The 18,584-nt window shown below is 51.6% G+C and overlaps 7 protein-coding genes across 7 annotated transcripts; 4 read left to right on the forward strand and 3 right to left on the reverse strand.

Annotated features, from left to right (window-relative positions):
- Positions 1-2,615: 2,615 nt before the first annotated feature.
- BDP55DRAFT_731153 (uncharacterized protein) lies at positions 2,616-3,019 on the forward strand (the record flags this gene model as incomplete). Its single annotated transcript, XM_060579776.1, has 2 exons — positions 2,616-2,945; positions 3,005-3,019. 2 exons carry the CDS (start codon positions 2,616-2,618, stop codon positions 3,017-3,019), a joined length of 345 nt encoding a protein of 114 aa, XP_060426644.1.
- A 735-nt stretch (positions 3,020-3,754) lies between these two features.
- BDP55DRAFT_634667 (uncharacterized protein) lies at positions 3,755-6,053 on the reverse strand (the record flags this gene model as incomplete). The annotated part of the gene is made up of 3 exons (XM_060572691.1): positions 3,755-4,398; positions 4,545-5,514; positions 5,778-6,053. The coding sequence occupies 3 exons, from the start codon at positions 6,051-6,053 to the stop codon at positions 3,755-3,757; spliced, it is 1,890 nt and encodes a 629-aa protein (XP_060426645.1).
- A 1,356-nt stretch (positions 6,054-7,409) lies between these two features.
- On the reverse strand, positions 7,410-12,104 carry BDP55DRAFT_557775 (transcription mediator subunit Med12; the record flags this gene model as incomplete). Its single annotated transcript, XM_060569728.1, has 3 exons — positions 7,410-10,592; positions 10,638-10,842; positions 10,894-12,104. 3 exons carry the CDS (start codon positions 12,102-12,104, stop codon positions 7,410-7,412), a joined length of 4,599 nt encoding a protein of 1,532 aa, XP_060426646.1.
- A 512-nt stretch (positions 12,105-12,616) lies between these two features.
- BDP55DRAFT_242335 (uncharacterized protein) lies at positions 12,617-13,092 on the reverse strand. Its single transcript, XM_060566221.1, has one exon. It carries the CDS (start codon positions 12,948-12,950, stop codon positions 12,666-12,668), a length of 285 nt encoding a protein of 94 aa, XP_060426647.1. The 5' UTR covers positions 12,951-13,092; the 3' UTR covers positions 12,617-12,665.
- A 401-nt stretch (positions 13,093-13,493) lies between these two features.
- On the forward strand, positions 13,494-13,897 carry BDP55DRAFT_242357 (uncharacterized protein). The gene has a single exon (XM_060566222.1). It carries the CDS (start codon positions 13,616-13,618, stop codon positions 13,832-13,834), a length of 219 nt encoding a protein of 72 aa, XP_060426648.1. The 5' UTR covers positions 13,494-13,615; the 3' UTR covers positions 13,835-13,897.
- Positions 13,898-14,608: 711 nt separating this feature from the next.
- On the forward strand, positions 14,609-15,569 carry BDP55DRAFT_242365 (uncharacterized protein). The gene is made up of 2 exons (XM_060566223.1): positions 14,609-15,113; positions 15,212-15,569. Exons 1-2 carry the CDS (start codon positions 14,698-14,700, stop codon positions 15,462-15,464), a joined length of 669 nt encoding a protein of 222 aa, XP_060426649.1. The 5' UTR covers positions 14,609-14,697; the 3' UTR covers positions 15,465-15,569.
- A 2,078-nt stretch (positions 15,570-17,647) lies between these two features.
- Positions 17,648-18,502, forward strand: BDP55DRAFT_672176 (uncharacterized protein). The gene is made up of 3 exons (XM_060575513.1): positions 17,648-17,845; positions 17,980-18,077; positions 18,138-18,502. The coding sequence occupies exons 1-3, from the start codon at positions 17,652-17,654 to the stop codon at positions 18,242-18,244; spliced, it is 399 nt and encodes a 132-aa protein (XP_060426650.1). The 5' UTR covers positions 17,648-17,651; the 3' UTR covers positions 18,245-18,502.
- Positions 18,503-18,584: the final 82 nt, after the last annotated feature.

An 18,584-nucleotide genomic window follows, 5' to 3' on the forward strand; every position in this document is an offset into this window, starting at 1 on the left:
CATTCAGAAATCTCAACACCAAGGCCAACTCAACTCCCTCTATTCCGTCGTCATGGAAACTCATAACCCCTACAAGTAACGAGACAGCACACCTGAGATCGAAGGAGTCAAAGTAATCTTCTGACATGCCTCAAGAGAATTAGGTCGAGGAGACTCCCCCCAAATCCGTTTATTCAGAACCGAATCAGCGAAGAACAACGACGACGTCATAAGATCAAAATATTTATACCAAGAGCTTAGATAAAACCGCCGCGCTTCAAAGCTCTCTCGCACGCATGGGGCGACGAGAACAACACCACGCCTATTCTGCTGAATGGTTTCCCTTTCGGTGTCACCTATAATCTTCATGCTGCCCTGAAAGTCTCCGATCAAAATCGATTGAGTCTTTTCTATGGGTAGACGCAATATGTGTAAGCCAGAGAGACACTGCTGAAAAGGGCCATCAGATTCCTCTGATGGGGCGCATCTAATCGGAGGCTCGTGAAGTCTTGTGCTGGCTCGGGCCGTCTGCGGATGACGATTCGATTTTACCGCTTTTACAAAAGTGCGCCGAAATATGGCGGTCACCAGAATGTCGCTTCACTATTCCCGATGTTTCAAAAGCTTTCGAATCTAAGTCGGATGCGATTCGGGATATCCTTCTCCGACCGTACTGGTACAGAGTGTGGGTGATCCAAGAAAACGTATTAGCTAGAAAACGCCTCTATGTATGTGGAAACAACGAGATTAACAGCGATGGTCTTTACTGAAGCCTACACAAAATGAACTATTCTATCTTTTTGGCACCGAGAGGGCTTCGCGACGACTCGTTTTTGCAAGCAGCCAACGACCTCCGCAACTCTGATGGCTACAGGATGCTAGCCAACAACCTCATAGGACCCCGTCGGCTCTTGAACTATACAATATCAGAGCCTCTTTCCTTATTGAACGAAGTAATGATGGATACCGCGCGGTTTCTAACACAGATCCACGGGACCATCTCTATGGCATTCTTGGTCTATTTCCCGGCCTGGCGCATTTGATCAAGCTAGACTACACCAAGAGCCCGGCTGACATTTTCTTGGACTTCGCCCTTCTGAATTTGAAGGAGGATCCTAGACTCATAGGACATTCTGGAATAGGACACAAATTCTGTACCCGGAGGCGCAGGTCTTGCAACAATCTGCCATCACGGATTCCAAATCACAGCGGGCCTTTTGTTGAGAGCTATACCGGTACCAGCCTCTGGGCGATGAGAAGAAAAATCGAATTCAAGGCTGTGACTTTCATTTCGCAGGAGCTGAAATGGTATAATGAACTAGACACCCTAATTCTTCGTGCAAGGGGTATGAAGTCGGGCAGAATTACTTCTGTTGCAAGCCCGGACACGGCCTTTGGCGAGAGAATGGTCGAGTGGGACTGCTGCGCGGCAATTCATCCCGCATATCATGCGTATATCAGTTGGAGGCGGGCATTTCACCGCAGGATTTTGATGGATCATGACCGCGTGATACTAGGCCTTTAACAATTGTCGAAGGGTAAACACGAAGCTGTGGATTCCGTCAACGGAAATGGATATGGCTTCATGGAGAGAGAAATGTCCGAGGTGGTGTCTGCCGGAACTGCTCACATTGAAGAATTTAGCCTTGTTTAAGTAGGCGAACACTTAGAGACTTATCTTTCACTCTGGCGAGAGAGCACTGTTGTATATGACAATAAATCCATGTGATTTTGCATCAAGTCTTTTCATCGTGGCTCTGTGTTCCGGCCCTGTCTACTTCGTGCCTATCTTGCCCATGCGGCTTGTTCTCAAGCAAATTTGAATAATTCAGAAACAAAGTCAAATAAGAAATGAAATTTCTACGCGTAGCATAAGATCTCACAACTCCCAGCTGCAATAACGACATCTTTAGACTTGATACCACTTCTCAAGGATCTAGGAGGTACTTTAAAGGACAGAAGGATGAGATCTACTATGCTTGAAATAGGAGATACTGAGTTGCTCTCGACTAGCAGAATATCCTGAAATCCGCTCTTGACAAAGATCCATAGTGGTTTGTCAAACTCTCTCGATCGAAGACTCCCCTTCAGTGGTTCTTTGGACATGCTGGTATTGACAAGAGGGCGAGTCAGGCACAAGCCCCTTACGCCTCTCGGGTTCGGGGACCAATCCCCTAGAACAGATAGCAGACGCCGAATTACTCGCACAGCTCGCGTCAAATCTCGGTCATCCCGCAACTCTAAACTTTGCAGTCGCTAAAAATATTCAACTCTTATGAGTCTTGATAACTACTACCTCAACCATCAGTAGGTGAGCTCGCAATGGCCCCGTCCAGCCCATGTTCAAAGCATGCCGATTATCCGTGCAACTTGATGAACGCGAGCAAGCAGCAATCTATTAGATAGTACACTAGGAAAACTTTCATGATTATAACGACATACGTGACTTCAACAAGTTCTTGATCTATAAGCATGGAAAGACTCAAGCGTCCTAGATGCTCGTTCGTACGCGCGCGTCGCCAGGGACACTACATAAACCAAGCTTCGCCAAGCCAGAGTCATCGCTCAACCCTCTATTCCCAGCTAATTCACTAATACCATCACGTGATTCATATCACCGTACTGTACGTTCCAAAATGAAACTCGGTCTTCTCCTCTCCGCCGTAACCGCTGTATCAGCCTGGTCAGTGACATTCCACGACCACGATCAATGCGCCGGCGGTTCAACATTTCACTACGGCGGTGGCTCCAACACCGGAATCGAACATCTCGCCCAGTGCTTCACCATGACGAGCATCAATAGGAGATACTCCAACTACGACGCAAAGAGCGTTAATATCGTGTTTGGAGGCTGCACGATCGACATCTTCACGGATCGACTTACGCGGCCTGGACTTGCTGGATGCGTGGCATCTATTAGCGATCCTACTAACTGGCAACGTGTTGATCAGGTCCAGGACGGATGTGTCCAGTGAGTTGTCTTTTATAAGAGGGACATGTTGATTGTTGACTGACAGTAATGTAGATTATCGAGCTCTAAACTTGGGAAGTGGCAAGCTTGGTCTGTGTCCTGTTGAACCACGTGTTATGCAACGTCGAGTCGTCGAGTCATCGACGTGGAGACTCTAGGCTAGGACGCAAGGTTGAAAACTGGTCGGTGAATAACGTGGCCATGTTTTACTGAAATGCAGTTGAGCATAGCGTGGGAGCCCACAAGCTTCCAATACATTAGCATTCCTTTCTTCACTTTCTTTCGGCAATGTAGATTTGTTCGCTTCTCATATCTTCTTTGTGCGCTCGTGGGTTTCTCATTGACAAGAAATTTAAAAGAAGAATCCGCATAGTCGTGTTTCATTAGGAACTGGGCACTAGTCTACTGAGCACTCTGAAGTCTCTACGCCCATTAGTTTTATCTCAAGCAGCTGACAAAAAATCGGGCTTGGCATGTTGCAAGGAATGAAACATGACATCTCTGCAGTGAACAAGTTGAAGTTAAAAAGTTAAATTGTGTACGCTAATACTGCTGAATAGGAACAAATACGTCGCCGGAATATGAAAACGGACTTCTTTACCGGGAAACCAAGAAAATACATTGCAACGTTGGAGTGACTGATGCTATTAATCTTCGAGCAATCTTCTGCGCTTCGACTTTCTTTCTAAGTTTTGCGACGTCCTGCCAAATGATGGGAAGCTAGCGACCAAAATGTCGGGATGGGCCATTAGTGGTGGAAATCCTCTACTACTAGGCAACAGACCAAAATTTGATGCCGTATACTCACTCAATCGATTGAGCTGGTCGGTCCACAACCGCTGGAAACTGTGTCTTCGACTCGCCATTGATTCTATATGCATGTGAGGCGGTTTTGTTGATTATGATGCCCAGACTCTCCTCGCGGGTTTCCGGGACTTGGATACAGACTTTGGTATTGCTTAGGTCGAATGACTCCGGAAGGCTGAGGAGTTGGACGCTAGCTTCCGGAGACATTGAGCTTGCAGATGTATGGGAAAGTATGAGATTATTTCCTGTCGTCTCAATGTATAGATTGAGTTGAGCCAGGAGAGGGTCTCCTGCAACTAGTTGGGATCCCGAGCGGACAATCGGAAGGTTGTTCATTGTTGTTCTCAGGTCTTCGAGGCGACGAGGTCTGACATCACTATTGATAGGATGCGATAGTGAGCCTACTCCTGATCTCACGAGCTTCATTCCGGTACTCTCATTCAGAGGAATTTTGATGACCTCTACACCACGATCGGTCGTTGCTAGGAGAAAGCGTCCACATGGCGAGTAGCTGATAGCAGAAACTTTGCAGCTTGCTTTATGAAAATTGTGGTCGGGGAGACTCCAAAAGATTTCTTGAGAACCCTCTTTCGTGCAGCATACGTCGAATCGGGTGGCCATGCTTGTATTCTCCCCGCCTCCTGAATGATACTTATCAGCTTTGCCATTCTGTCGCAAAAACGACGCCGTCAATTGCGGGCAGCAATTGACGTCATATATACCCTACGACACATTCCCTATCTAGAGCGATGATAGATCGTGGAGATTACAGAAACGCGACACTTACTCTCAGAATAAAACCAGGTCCAAAGTTTGGATTCTGCTACGAAGGAAAAGAGAGCGCGGTCAGGATGGAAAGTTTGGCAAGATATCGTCGGGCTGATTCTTCCTTTCGTAAAATTGACGAGTTTTGCATCGAGTCCCCTGCTTGACGACTTGTGGAGACGGAATATAGCAACGGTGGTAAGACATGGCTTGCGATAGTCGGCGAAAGAAAGCAGGTTTTCGTCTGAGCTGAACGATATTGAGTAGGTGTACCAATCCCGAATCAACCTCGAAGCCGCAGGTTTAATGTTCGCCGGCAAAGAGTATGTCTTTAACTCATTCAGAGACCTGAGCCCTTCAGGGTGCTCGAGAAATTCCAGCGGTAGCGGACAAGATTGAACTGTCCCTGAGCTGAGGTCGTCTTCCGTGCCAAGATGAATATGGTACACGTTTCTGAGAATCGTAAACGTCTTGCAAGCCGGTCCAATGACCATGGGAAAAGAAGTTTCAAAATATTTCTTCTCTTGGACCCAATCTGCCTGCGACGAATCTTGCCGGAATGACTGACGGAAAACTAGAATCATGTCGGATGAGTTGAGGGTAAGAAGTACACTGCCCAGAGGTTTTCTTGATATTGTCGAAAAGACTTTGTAGCGACCAACCCAGCCACAAGCGTGGCCTTCAATATCCATGTAGGCGGAACTCGGATCGATACAAACGGTGAAATTTTCAAAGCTGGGAGGTGGCCAGATGCTCAGAACACCTATATGCTTCTTGTCAGCCAATTTTTCCGATATCGTGCTGAGAGACTTGGCCTGCGTCCCAGGAACTTCTGTAGATATTTTGGGTTCGAGAATTGCGACAGACAATCTGGAATCCGGAGGCCGTAGCGCTGAAAGAATTCCCTTGTGAGAGAACGCTATAACGTCATCCCATAAAAGGAATGGCGATTTCAGCAGCTTCTGATCCCACTCAAACTCAATAGCTTCCAGCTATTGAACCAGAGCAAGTAGAGCGGCGAAGACTTCATTAGACTTTTTGCGATTATCGTTCTCAGCCAACCTCTGCGCGCAGTATCTTAGAGGTCTCACTAACAAGCTGCTGGGGACTTGATCAAGTACAGGGCTTCTATCCAAGCTCCTATGGTCAGGGGGTTGCTGAGGAGCTTAAGTATATCCAAGAGCAAGGCTTCCGTGAGACGCAACGGCTGGCTTTGATCAAGCGCTATGCCTAAGACCAGGTCGAAATGTTTCACCCATTCTCTAACACTGTATGAAGTGAATGACAGCGCTCGCTGATTAACGGTGCTCAAAACGCCTTCCCATGCACCAATGGCTCGCTCGGGAACCATGGCGGGCGTATTCGCATGTAAGTTATGGAGGCACCTATGCAAAATCTCCTCATTGGCTGCCATTTGCGTTGGAATCAAGGACTTGTAAGAGGACTTCTCTTCTTCTTGAACCTCGGAGAAAAACGTCCTTACTGGTAAGTGAACGAATCGGAACTTAATGGTGTCTACCCCTTGCACCATCGTGTCCACTTGCCACCTTTCTAAAAGGCCGCCACAAACGAACTAAACCCCGGACCGAGTCCTCAGGAAGCAATGCAAAAGCTTTATGGCGTCGCGAAGACAAGGAAGTAGTGACTGAGCAAGGACATCTACGAGCGAGGGGCATATTTGTCATAAAGTGAATGGAGCGCGAGAGGATCCGATTTAAATGCAGATGACAGAGTCTATGGAAAACCACATCCCAAAAGATCCGCGAAATGTATCTCTCATTCTTCTAGAGCCACTTGCAGTCTGTATCGACTTCGTCGGTGCAGTTTCGGCCGGACCTCTGGGATAGGTGGGGCCGTCCCGTCTCCGACGTCACCTCCCACGTTCTCGGGCCCGCATCTCGCGCGTGTATATACCGGAGCCCATAACCCGCCTCCTCTTAGCAAGACAGACGCTTCCTCTAGTCGTTCCACGCGCCCTATTGTTGGACAGGACTATTATGTATGGTAATAATACCCAGAACTTGCATTGCTAACATATAGCTTATTTGGTAGCTGTCAGATATAACTCTATTGGAGTGGTGATCTATAGTGGAGCTTACTGACGATACCTTACGAAGAGATTATCCCCCTCAGTGCCTGAAGAGTTGTGTTACCATTCCTATTTCGTGACAGTCTGTTTCTATAGAACAGGTCTAGCGTCCAGTAAGGACGTTTCATTTTGAATGATCAAGAAAAATTCTGTGATTTAAGCATTACATTAAGGTAGGAGGGTGTGTGGTGGTTATCGAAAGTCAGATGGTGGTAGACTGGCTTACGAAAATACTCAAGCGTACCTTGCTTACAAGTTGCCAACATAGTCTACTACTCACTCCTAGCTCACCCGTATACCAGCTTCCTCAAATTCCGACGTTGTTAAAAGTAATTGTAATTCGGTGAAAAGCTGGGCGCGGAATCCGGCTCGAGGAGTATAGTTCCTTGGCACCGCGCTGCCTCAAGAAAGCCACAATCTCACGCAATTTGCAGCAAACAGAGATGTCATAAACACGTTTAAATAATAGTGTTGTTGTCATGATGATGAAAAAGGAAAACCCCCCTATGCCTCCCTCACTAATACAATCATTCCTACCCATCGTCCCCTCTCTCCCTCAATCTTTCCAAGCCAGCCGACGCCGGCTTTTGACTTTCCATCCTGGTATCAAAAAAGGATTTTTCTCGTTGCTCCCCCCGCCTGCCTGATTCTACAATCCCGATTTGGACCAGTAATGGTATCTATAAATGAACACCCCGCCTTTCTTCCAACGTATGCATGACAGTAATGAAATGTTTGTGTGTGTGTGTGTGTGTGTGTGTGTGTTTGCGTGTTTCCCCAAAGTCTCCTCCATTGTGTTTACTGAATCTTGATTGCCTCAAACAATGTGAGACTGAGTGCCGTATCGTTCTCTCCGACGTTGGGTGTCGGCTCGCTGAGCATCTCCCATTTGCGGTAGATGAACGGCGTTAGTTTATCGGTGCCTTGCATCGAAATCGGCATCTTGATTCTCTGCGGCCCGTTTGGCTGTGTAGTAGATTGCTGTCTATGAGCAAGCACGAATTGCTCCGTCGGTGGAGGCATGTGGCTGAATAAGTATCGGAGACGGGCATCTGATGATGCTGGATTCTGCATGGTGCCGCCTGTAAGCAAGACTCGCACGCACTGTAGGCGTATGTCGTCCGGCAAAGTATCAACTAGCAGCAGGGCCAGATCGAAGACCTGTTGGCCAAGCAGTCGTCCGTTCTGAACATCCTGGAATGCTAGGTTGTCCAATTCAAGTGTAAGACCAGACAAAACAATCAGGATTCTCGCACGAATCTCAAAAGCAGCGGCGTTGGCAGGCGGCTTCATGTTGTTGGCGGCCTGGGGTTGAGTCGCTGCTGGCACAGGTTCGTTTGCAGTCGTGTGCAGCGTGATGAATCGCAACAAGGCAGGGAGCCAGTACCTGAGGATTGAAGCGCGCAGGTCTCTCTTGTTGATGTCGTCGGTTGCCAGGAGCTCCCACAGCTCTGCAAGCTTCTCAACCATGCCGGAAGTGAGCTGTGATGTCCGGACAGGCGGACGGCCCCTCAAGATCGCCTCGACTACTGAAAGCAGACTTCCCGCGAGCTGAGTGCTTTCTTGAGAAAGAGGATCCGCAGCAGGCGGGTTCTTGTTTGACGGAAACAGCCCTAGAAATCGCAGATGAGCCTGTTTTTTAAGATGTTCCGTTATGTCCTCGCTCAGGTAAGGTAGCATGCTAGTCCACATAACGTTGTTGGCTGACACAGCGCGATCCATCGCCCTCGAGAACATGTCGAACTGAGTGAGAGCCTGTTCGCCTCCTCCCGGGCTCGTCGTACTATCCGCCGCGAGGCCAACCGACAGCTTGAGCTGGCAGAATGGCAGAGTGAACTCGTTTGCCAGTTCCAAGACCGTCTCGAAAGTTAGTGGTGATTCGTCGCCAGCATCCGGTAGCAACAGTTTGGTCGTAATCTGTGCAAACAAACTTGTCAAAGCAGGCTCTGGGTTCTTGATACCTAGCGCTTGAACCACTGAAGGAGGATCCCGCAAGACCAAGAACTTGAGCAATTGCAGCGCGGTGTCCCTGATTTCAGGGCTCGCGAGTGGCAGCATCGAAAATTCGACCACCCCCTGTAGCCTTGAGAACTCGACGAGAGCATTCCTCACAAGGTAGACTATATCCTTGTGGTTTTGACGCGGTGCCACTCGTTGCTGGATATAGAATCGGTATGTCTCTTCGGGTGTCAATGCAGTCTTGGCGGGAAGGGGCATTGTCGTTAAAGAGAGGACTTCCTGCATGTACGTCGTAGTGTTGTTAGGGGGCATCGATGGGTTCACCGCGATCCTGCCTGCCTCGACTGATGTTGTGGTTAGAATAATGGGCAAGGTAAGACAACCCATGCTGATGAGAAGGGGGTAGATGTTCTCGAGCCCAGGGCGTGTCTTCAACGCGCTTATATGGTGGACCCAGTCAGTCATGCGCACGTCAAAGTGTTGAGCGTCGAATATGCGCAGCCTTCCGAGTAGTGCACTGTAAGCACGTTGTCTGTCCGGTGACTTCAACCAGCAAGATTCCAGCCGTCCGACTACAGTTTGGAAAAGGCGGTCCATGGTGGGCCGATCGACGCTGGTCCCACTCGTCAGAAGCTTCTCAATCTCTTCGTGTAGTTCGCCCTCAGCATCCTGTAGCTGCGCCGTCATGTTATCAGATACGGGCGAGCATGCGTCGATGGGGTTATTGCGATCGCATTGGTGAAGCTGCTGACGCAAGTAGACAGCAGTGTTTGTGTACCCGGGTATCAGAGTCGAAAGATTTGCCAGGGATGCCAAGAGAGGTCGCGCAGCAGGTCCTTGCTCGTCACTAACCGCTTTCAGCCTTTCCATCAGCGCGTCGAATAGTTCCTTGGCCACGCCTAATGCTGCGAAAATCGGGAGGTGAACGTTGAAGGTATCGGCGCAGGAGGCAAGAATCTCGGGGTTGGAAGCCCTTGACACCACCTTGACAATTTCGACGAGAACTGAGTAGTCGGAAGCCGCCTCGAGAACAGCGCGAGCGAAGTTGAACATGGCCGGCGAGATCTGAGGGCCGTTCTTCGTCATAATGATTTCCTTGGTGAATATTTGTAGAAGCCTAGCTCCAACCTCTGTCTGCAACGCGCGGTTGCTGTTGGAAATCAGCCTGCAGAGCTTTCCGACTGGTACGGGCTTCCGCTGAAGCATCGGGTCTCCAGGCGGGAGAGGAAGTCCCATTACATGCTGAATGCATTTGAGAGCTGTGTTGATATCCTCGGCTTCGTCGTTAACGTCGTAGGATGCTCGTCGTAGGAGACTCGCTCGTGTGGCTTGGGCAGATGAATCAAGGGCGTGGAGAGGGAGGTCAACAAGCAGCCTTGTGGCGCAAGGTCCCTCTGCCTCTGTGTCGGCCGGTTGTCTCAGTCCGCCTCGGGCAATGAGCCAGAATATGTACCCCTGAAGTTGGAAGTCTCCCGATCGTACGATTTCCGATACCAGTTGGTGGAAGATTTTCTTCGATCTTGTCTCGGTTGGTGGGCTTGCGCCAAGGAACTCGAGAATAGCTGTCGTCACGTCCACTCCAGCAGCCACCCAAACTCGAAGAAGACTGGCTGTGATGTAGACCTTGGCGTTGCCTGGCCGGTGAGGCGAGGTGCACCACTCCAACAACGTGCGCACTATCATTCCCTTGTCTTCACTAACAGCCCAACACTGCGCGGCGAAGTCGGGGCTGTACAAAGACATGAAGGAAGTGTCGAGATGCTTGACAAGTATTTGTCGGTTTGCCGGCTGGGAGTTGCTGGCTGATGCAACTAGCTGCTCGTTTCTTACATTGATCCACTTGAATGCGGTTTGGGTAAAGTCGTTTTCGATCGGAATAGATGCGAGCAGAGCATCTCTGTGCTTGAACCAAGTCCCAGGAGACACGAAGTTGTCCGAGTAGGCGGATAAGAGGGGAGTAAGTAGAGATGTCAACCTCGTCGATAGTTGGGTGAGGATATCGCGGTCGGGATCGTTATGAATCTGGACAGTCAGTTGCGAACTCCTTGTGGGTCTGGGTTGACATACCGTGTTGAGATGGCTGAGCAGAGCATTCACTAATCGTCGGCCATATCTCCTCAAACGAAGCAAGTCTTTCCAGTAAATTTGTGTTGTTAGAATCCACATGGGTAGCTTTGATTGTGTAGAGTTCTCCAGTCCGGAGACGAGCCAATCCATGTAGTGGTCACGGTCAAGTAGCTGTTCGGCATAGAGGTGTGTCGCGAGTCGGATGCTATAGCAAAGTTAGCTCGCACAGATGGGGCATCGCATGATTCAGACTTACGCATACTGGACCTTGGCTTTCCAGTCGTTATCGCCAAAAGCCGTCGAGACCCCTTCCACAAACTGCTCCACGAAAACCGTCCAGTCTCTGAGCCACTTCGCCTCGCCACCGAGCACAAAGGGTCCCGGGCCGTTTCCCTTTCTCTTAAAGGCTCGTATCTCGTTGGCACCAACGCACTTGACCAGCCAGACTGCCCTTTCTGTCGGCACATTCTTATTGAGACAGTGGTCCAGCAGCACTTTGCCTCTGATACCGTGGGGAATCGTTCGGCTCAGTCGGCGCAACGATATCGAAGGGTTCGCCAAGTCCCTCAGCCACATTTCTCGCTTCGTGTCGGTTAGGGTAACGCGCGGCGGCGGCTTGAAGGTCGAAGGCGACGAGATTTGGCCATTCAGCTTTCTCTGATTAAGCACCCCGATGAAAATATTGGATAGCAAGTTTAGCCCGCTCTTATGCTTGAGGGCGGGAAACAATGCAGCCTTGGCCGACTGTGTCTCGACCGATGCCTGCGGCTGTTTGTCGTAGTATCCATTCTTGATAATCGATTCGGTATACTGGTCTTCGGGGTGGTTTCCGTTCCACGGAAAAAAGTCGGCGTGACCCATGTCTGGAATATCTCGCGCGCCACTGCTTGAACCTCCAAAGCCTGGTTTGGGAGCCGCGTCGGCTCGCGGCTTGCTAAACGGCGCATATCGGGGGGCGATGCTTGGAGTTTCGATGTGGTACGGTTTCGGTCGGCCATCCTTCTTAATTGCAATGACAGGCGTCGGCGCATCTTTGACGGCAGGTGGGACGACGAATCGCGGACGGCGTTTCGGCATAGGCATCGGGGGGTTATCCACATCGACGGGTTGGCCCTTGGCCGAGGCCGGCGAGCTCATATCGGTAAGGTTTGAGGTTTCGTTCTTGGGCATAAGGCGGGAGGGTGTGAGAGTCTTTGGGGACTCGCTGACGGCGTGCTGGGCAAGCATGGCCTCGTTGGACAGCTCCAGCTTGAGGCGAGAGCCTCCTCTCCTCGGCAGCGTGCCATATCTGTTCTGGGCGACGGCGGCATCGTTGGTATCGCCAGTCAGGTCGATGAGGTTATCCTTTCGAACAGGCGACTGGGGTAGGTACTGGGCGGAAAGGGTGCGTTGCTGGGTTGGCCGTTGAACCGACAAGCCCGAGCTGCTCAGTGTTCGCTGCTGGGGCGGTCGCGGCTGGACGCCCATTGGGGTCCTTGAGGTCATCGCAGGCGGAAATTCCGAGGCGACATTGCTATTTTCTCAAGAGCTGATCGGTGTTGTATGCAGTTGAGAGGCGCGATGAAGTCGAAGCGCCGAGGCTGCGATGCCGAGTGCCAACGGGTTGACGATGCTGAAGTGATGTTGGATGGAAGGGGGGAGGAATAATCGGTCGACGGATTGATGTCGGGGATCTGACGGCGTCAGCCGCGCTATCTGTGCAGCGGTCGGGGGTGCAAGAGCGGTTTGCGGATTGGGACTGGATTAGCAGGCAGGGTGCATGCAGCGGTGCAGTGTGCAGGGCCCTTGGCAAGCCTGGTACGGTACGGAGTACAGTGGCGGCGGATTTGCAAAGTGCGGATGGGATATTTCGTACGGCTACGGATACAGAGACGGGGGCGCAGTATCTCCGAAGGTTCCCGCGTATGCCAGATTCGCTGATGTCGGATGACTCGCGACGGCCCGCTGGAAATCCTGCTGTTGGCGTGCGCTGGTTGCTGAGACTGTTGAAGGTTGGAAGAACTTCTATTATTGTGTCGTAACTGTTGATTACGAGTGCAAGGCGAGGAGATAAGTCGTATGGCGGTGGGTGAGTTGCAAAGAGCAACGGTTAAAATCAGGTAATGTGAACAAAGTCAGGAGGCAGGGAGCGGAGAAGCTCGTGGTCCAGGTGAGAGTTAGGTTGTCACCAAAAGAGTCAAGGATGGGAGATAGAACTCCGGTAGGCAGACAGATGGAGAAGAAAACAGAGAGAAGGCGCGCCTGAGAGGCTGTTTGAATGTGACAGCCAGAGTCGCCTCGTACAATGCAGCGCAGCGTGGTGCAGGGGACCATTAGACGACGGCAAAGATGGCTCGGGGTAAGAGTGTGCCTTGGCTCAGCTCAGCCCAGGACTGAGCAGTAAACCCTGAGCAATCACGCAGTAATAGTGAGGACCCGACGAATTCAATCCGACCGAATTCAGGCTAGGGATGGGGAATGGGAATAGTAACTGAAAATGGGAAAGGCAACCACTACAAGCAACCTGACAAACACCCTGTGCGGGTGCTGGGAGACGGAACGGAGAGCGGAGGGTGTGGCGTGTGATACGGGATGAGATGGGAAGTGAAAGGGGGGCGTGAACGGAGAAGGGGTTTGAATGAGTAAGTGAGTGAAAGTGAGTGGTGAGTGGTGAGAGTGAGAAGATAATTAGGTAGCGGAGTGAGTGAAAAGAAGGTGTCGGGTGTGTGAGAGTGTGTGGGCGTCCAGGGAACATCAGCTAAATTGCTTTTAGTCGTGGGGCGGGAGCCGATGGGATCTACGGTTCCAGGGAGCGGGAGTTTTTCTCTCAGTCTGTTGCTTGGAACTGGGACGGCGACTTGGGGGAGTGAGCTTGTTGAATTAGGCGCCTCACTCACACTCTGTGTTTCCGTACGCCCTTGATATTGTGTGAGTGAGTGAGTGAGTGAGAGAGAGTTGTTGAATTGGGACTTTCTCCGAGATGGACGCGATTCACGGACATGTCCAAGTCCATGAGTTGCGCCGAGTTGCGGGAAGCTCCCGATAAGCGCAGGGACTTGTTTGAATCTTTCTGCACATACTTTTTGCACCGATACGGATACACAGTTTTCATGATAGGTAGTAAGAACATTGTCTCTGTGCAAGTTCCAACTTTGCAAACTCGGAAGCCGACCCGGGCTCACCAGGTATTGACTGGGAACATCTGTACGGATACCTAGTCAAGACTTAACAGCCACTTCTCAGACTACAAGACGCAAACAAGTACTAAACAGCAACGTTTCGTTCTTGGCTGAAGAAAAAGAATAGTTTGATGTTTCGGCACAAAGTACGGATACGCGGCAGGCTTTAAGGCGGCAGCTGTAACAGTAAAAAAGACGAGGCTGGGGAGTTCATGTGTTGCAGCGCCAGCAACACAGTAATAAGAGACTGTCGCTTTGGTCTTTTGCCTACTTGCGAACAGTTGCCTGAGACTGGTTGCACGATGAATAATTGGTAACGATGCGATGTAATGAGCTAGGAGTGGAAATCGGAAGCTTCCTGCGAACAAATTATCGACGACCAGGCCAAGGTAGCGCTACACCCGAATGAGCAAGGTCGCTTTTCGATCAGCTGAGGGAAGAAGAACACACACCTCCCCCCCCCCCCCCCCCTTCTGTCTCTTTCTCTCTCTCCTCCAGTCCCCTGATGCCAATGGAACCTCGAAAATCCGCCAGTACAAGGACAACCCCCGTCCACCGCCATGGGGGATTTGTCCGTCTCATTGGTTTGTTCAGCCAATGTCTTACAGCTGATTCGCCCACTCCCACCTCCAAGGCCTCTCTAATGCTTCCGCCCCGGTCTCGTTTCCTTTCGGGTCTTGCTGGGCTTGTTCACTTCCAAAAGGCATGGTCAGCAGCGTACTGAGATGTAAGACAATGATGGATTACAGATACCTCTCGTCATTATCAATATCATCATCATCGTAAGCCCCCTTTTGACGTTTCCAAGCTCCGTATCAGACTTGTATCCTCGCGTATAAACTTTGGCAGTCATCAAAATAACCCGAAGCATGCTAAATTAGACAAGTGTCAGTTCGCAGTCGATGCTGACAAGGGCCGGGCCACCGCTTAGTAAAGACACTCACTCTTCTTCCTACCTGTACGGATACACCACCTTGACTACCTTACCTAAAGTGATGTCTGGATGTACCTGGAGTGGGCAGCACGCAGGAAACCCCGACCGACTAGGGAACCCAAACACCTGGGTGTCCCCTTCGCCCAGGTCCATATCTTGCTTCCTTCGGTGTTCCGTACCGCTGGAATGTCAGAGCTCATCACGCATCACGCATCGCCAGACGGAAGGGCGGAGAGAGGAAGCCGGAATAGGCTGTTGGCAACTTCTTAGCCGCACTCGGCCCAAGAACACAAGACAACAACAGCTGCTCCTATCGCCCGGCCTGGCCTTTACTGCTCTCTTACCCCGTCCAATAGAACCAAACGTCCCTTTCATGGGCAGCTTGTCAGTCCCTGCCTAGTATCTACACTTGGGCAGTTCGAGCTTTCGCAGAGTGGCAGGATGGTATTCGTCTCCGTAACTAACTGCCACTTGCATCTTAGCTGCCACTTTTGGGTGCTTCGCTCCAACGCCACCATCCAACCCAAAATCGACAGGACGACGCATCATCGCCCATATCGACACATTCGCTTCGAGCAGGTCTTGTCTTGCCCTCTGTCTCTTGCATCTGATTTGTCTACAACCCCGTGTGTTTTGTCTCATCCCTTTCCCCACCCCCCTCTCACCGTCCCATCAGCCCGCTCTCCCGACTCCCGAACAGGTGGTGAGGGACAAGAAGAACAGGCCCAACTCTGAAAATAATAGACGATCTGAGCGAGCGGTACTGCTATCCGCAAAGGCGGCCACAGATTCACAGCACCCACCACCCCCGTTGACACAAAGAACCGGCCTACCTCTTCCCGCGTTTCGTCCAGACTCTCCGGTCTCCTGGGACATCTCTCTCAGTCTCTGGTCCTCATAACCCCGGAGCCTTCTCAATCACTGGTTCAACCACTGAGGGAGGGGCTATAGTACCCTTCGGCTTATATCGAACGGCATCCCGGTCGACTGTCCCAACTCTCCTTGGGGTAAACTCCTTCTCCAGGCCCTGGGAAAGTTTGTCTTCGGCCGGCGAACCAAAACGTGCCAAACCACGCCCGCCGGTCTTACTACACCAGACCAGGCACCGGGCCGCCGTGGCACCGCGGCTGCTTGGTTTGCGTTGCGCACGCTGCCCATGTCTTTGATGGCTGAATCGCCGCCAGGTGTCACGCAATCTGCCATCATACTGCATGCGATCCGCCGCTGCAAATCAAGTGGTACCTGGCGGGGGTGGCCACTGAGAAGCCACCGAACACCTGCCCCAACATAAGGAAAACACACGATGCTATCGGCCATCCCCTTCGGCTGACACAATCTGCTCTCGTGTGACCCGGTCACCAATACTCGAGGCATTTTCTCAAGAGGCGTGCGCAATCATACCTGGTCGGGCGCCGTGCCTGACTTGGTTCGGGCTCTTCTGGCGCTGAGTGGACTTTCGCATGTCAAACAGACCCATCAACGATGCCAGCTGGAGGCCTTTCGTTGGCTTTTGTTCTGTGTTCCACCACTCTCCAAGACTCCTCTCTAGCGGCAACCCCGTTTCGTAGAGCCCAACTGGAGCTGTCCGGCCCTTATTCGCCAAACGACATCTATAATCTTAGGCTTCGTGTCGCTGCGACCAAAGCATACGTCTCGACGGCTATTTGGACAAGCACGGGCCACGATGGTCGATATTCAATAGTAGGTAACAGTTCAGCACACGGCATCTCCAGACTCCAAGACCATTCCCCAACAATGCCCAGCCCCAGGCCCTAGAGACGTCGAAACCTTCTTTCGAAAGTTCCAAGCGAGCTCCGAAAGAGAGTCCAGGGCCCTCCTTCCTCTCCTGCAGGCCCCGTGTGGGGGAATAGCTGTGCCTGCAGGGTAAGACGGCCGCGGCCTAGCTGTTATCTCATGCTTTTTGCTGCAGAGGCCCGCATACGGCGATACTTTCCGCGCCAGATAACGGAGGGATTTCGTAAGGGTGCCGTGCAGGCGCGCAAAACAAAATGCTCCGGCAAAGCCATGCTGCGAATGATTGCCACGGAGAAGACGCCGGAGTAATATGCAGCTGCCCTGCCCTTCTCCTTTTTTATCTTCCTTTTGGACCCTCCGTAGGCCGCATCTTCCGAGGCCCCGCAAACTTCGGTCCCCCAAAGTGTCCACGTCCCAGAGTCAGACATTTCGGGATCCTGTCGTATCTCGCCTACGGGGTGTTGGCACACGTTGACAATGTCCAGCGGAGGTTATCCGTACTGCAGTCTGTAACCTTGCCTTTCTCTAATTGCCGGACGTAATAATACTCGTGAAGTCGAATTCGGTAGCGGAACAAACACCATGGCAGGGTTGAGCCCGTCGGCCGGAGCGTCCCCTTTGGCTTTGCACTGGGCAGACGGCGATCGATCCCCAGGTTTAGTATCAGGTTCTGGAAACCCCGGGCACGCGAGTGAGCCTGTCGTTATCGGATTCCGCGTCCCTCGGAATCTCAGCAACTTTGCTTCCCACTGTCAGATCGGTTCGTGGGGCGGCGTTCGGAGGGGCCGCTTGACGGCTCGCGCGCGGACACACACACACCCACCCCGTCCGGGAGAATGAAAAGGAGGGGGGGCGTGGATGCAAGAGAAAACGTGTCGTCGGCTGAGTGTGTGCAAGCGGGGCGGGGCAATCGGCCGGCCTTTCCTTTCCTTTCCTTCCCCAGCTCTTTGGTCCTTGGGGTCGCGTGTATGTCTGCCTGAAGGCTTAGGCACTACATATCTGTTGGAGCTGCAATTGCGGCCCGTCACTCGGGGAGAGCTTCATTCGCGCATCCAGGACGTGGTTACCCAATCGACCCGAATAACCTCCGCCATAACTCCGTCGTTCCACGTCTCCCCCTTTGTACAGCACATCCGTTCGACAGATATAATGGCATCCAAGCGGGATATGCGCCGGCCGGACCTGAGTATGTTGGGCTCCTTGTCCTATCGCGAGTTGCACCCCTTTGCTAACCTCTGCTTCCGCGCAGTCGTCCCCTATCAGGAACCCAAGGCCAAGGGCGACTCCACCGAGCTCTCCTCGACGCTGTCCTCTACCCTGCCAATGGCTGCGATGCTCACGCGCAACAAATTTATCGGATGGTACGATGCATTTCCCGTTCACCTTTAGGGAGATCGAAGCGGTTCTGGCTCTGCTGCAGTGAGCAGTTGCAATACGGGTTTACACGAACATAGGGTTGAAGGTCAGACGTAGCTAACGGGGCAACACAAAACAGGGCTTCCGTTGTCTTCAGCATTCAGACCTGGCTTGGAGAGAGCGAGGAGACCAAGAAGAGCTCCGCGACGCCCGGGTACTTCTCCGTGGGCATGTCAGGTATGTGCTTACCCCTTCGTCGCAATTCCATGAAGCTTGGTCACTGACATTACACAACAGTCATGGCTCTCGCCGTCAGCTACCTGCCCCTCTTCCTCCCTCCTCCCGCTCAAAGAGGAGGCGCCGCGACTGGCACCGGGCCCGCTGCCCCTGTTCCTCCCGCGTAGATACCGGTGTCCACATAACAATCTGGGAAGGGGGTGGTGTAAGAGTGTGTTCAATATCACATATGGCTGCCACATGAGACGAGGCACATGGGCAGTGTCTAGGAGGGCATTTTGACGAGTCGATGATGGCGTCAGGGGGGCAAAGCATGGTGGAAAATTGTAGTATAATACCTCTCTTGGAGAAAACCTAAAAGCGGGCGGAAGAAACGCCACGCGATTGATACTCAAAAAACTTAATAGCATCAAGTTGAACATATCACAAACATAATGCAATACCGTCCTCGTGAGGCCTAGGGGCTCAGATAGTGAGAGGGACGTAATCGCGTTGTGCAATTATTGA

This window comes from Colletotrichum godetiae (genome assembly GCF_030913485.1).
Source record: "Colletotrichum godetiae strain CBS 193.32 chromosome Unknown BDP55scaffold_36, whole genome shotgun sequence".
Lineage (NCBI taxonomy): Eukaryota > Fungi > Ascomycota > Sordariomycetes > Glomerellales > Glomerellaceae > Colletotrichum > Colletotrichum godetiae.

What these genes read in the sequence shown, in the direction of transcription:
- BDP55DRAFT_672176 (XM_060575513.1), top strand. Translation starts at nt 17,652, where the DNA reads ATGCGCCGGCCGGACCTGAGTATGTTGGGCTCCTTGTCCTATCGCGAG. An exon ending in CGCAACAAATTTATCGGATG is followed by an intron (nt 17,846 to 17,979) that starts GTACGATGCATT and finishes AACACAAAACAG; the next exon opens with GGCTTCCGTTGTCTTCAGCA. An exon ending in CTTCTCCGTGGGCATGTCAG is followed by an intron (nt 18,078 to 18,137) that starts GTATGTGCTTAC and finishes ATTACACAACAG; the next exon opens with TCATGGCTCTCGCCGTCAGC.
- BDP55DRAFT_242365 (XM_060566223.1), top strand. Translation starts at nt 14,698, where the DNA reads ATGCTGACAAGGGCCGGGCCACCGCTTAGTAAAGACACTCACTCTTCT. An exon ending in GTCCCTTTCATGGGCAGCTT is followed by an intron (nt 15,114 to 15,211) that starts GTCAGTCCCTGC and finishes CTTGCATCTTAG; the next exon opens with CTGCCACTTTTGGGTGCTTC.
- BDP55DRAFT_242335 (XM_060566221.1), bottom strand. Translation starts at nt 12,950, where the DNA reads ATGGTCCCCTGCACCACGCTGCGCTGCATTGTACGAGGCGACTCTGGC.
- BDP55DRAFT_242357 (XM_060566222.1), top strand. Translation starts at nt 13,616, where the DNA reads ATGTCCAAGTCCATGAGTTGCGCCGAGTTGCGGGAAGCTCCCGATAAG.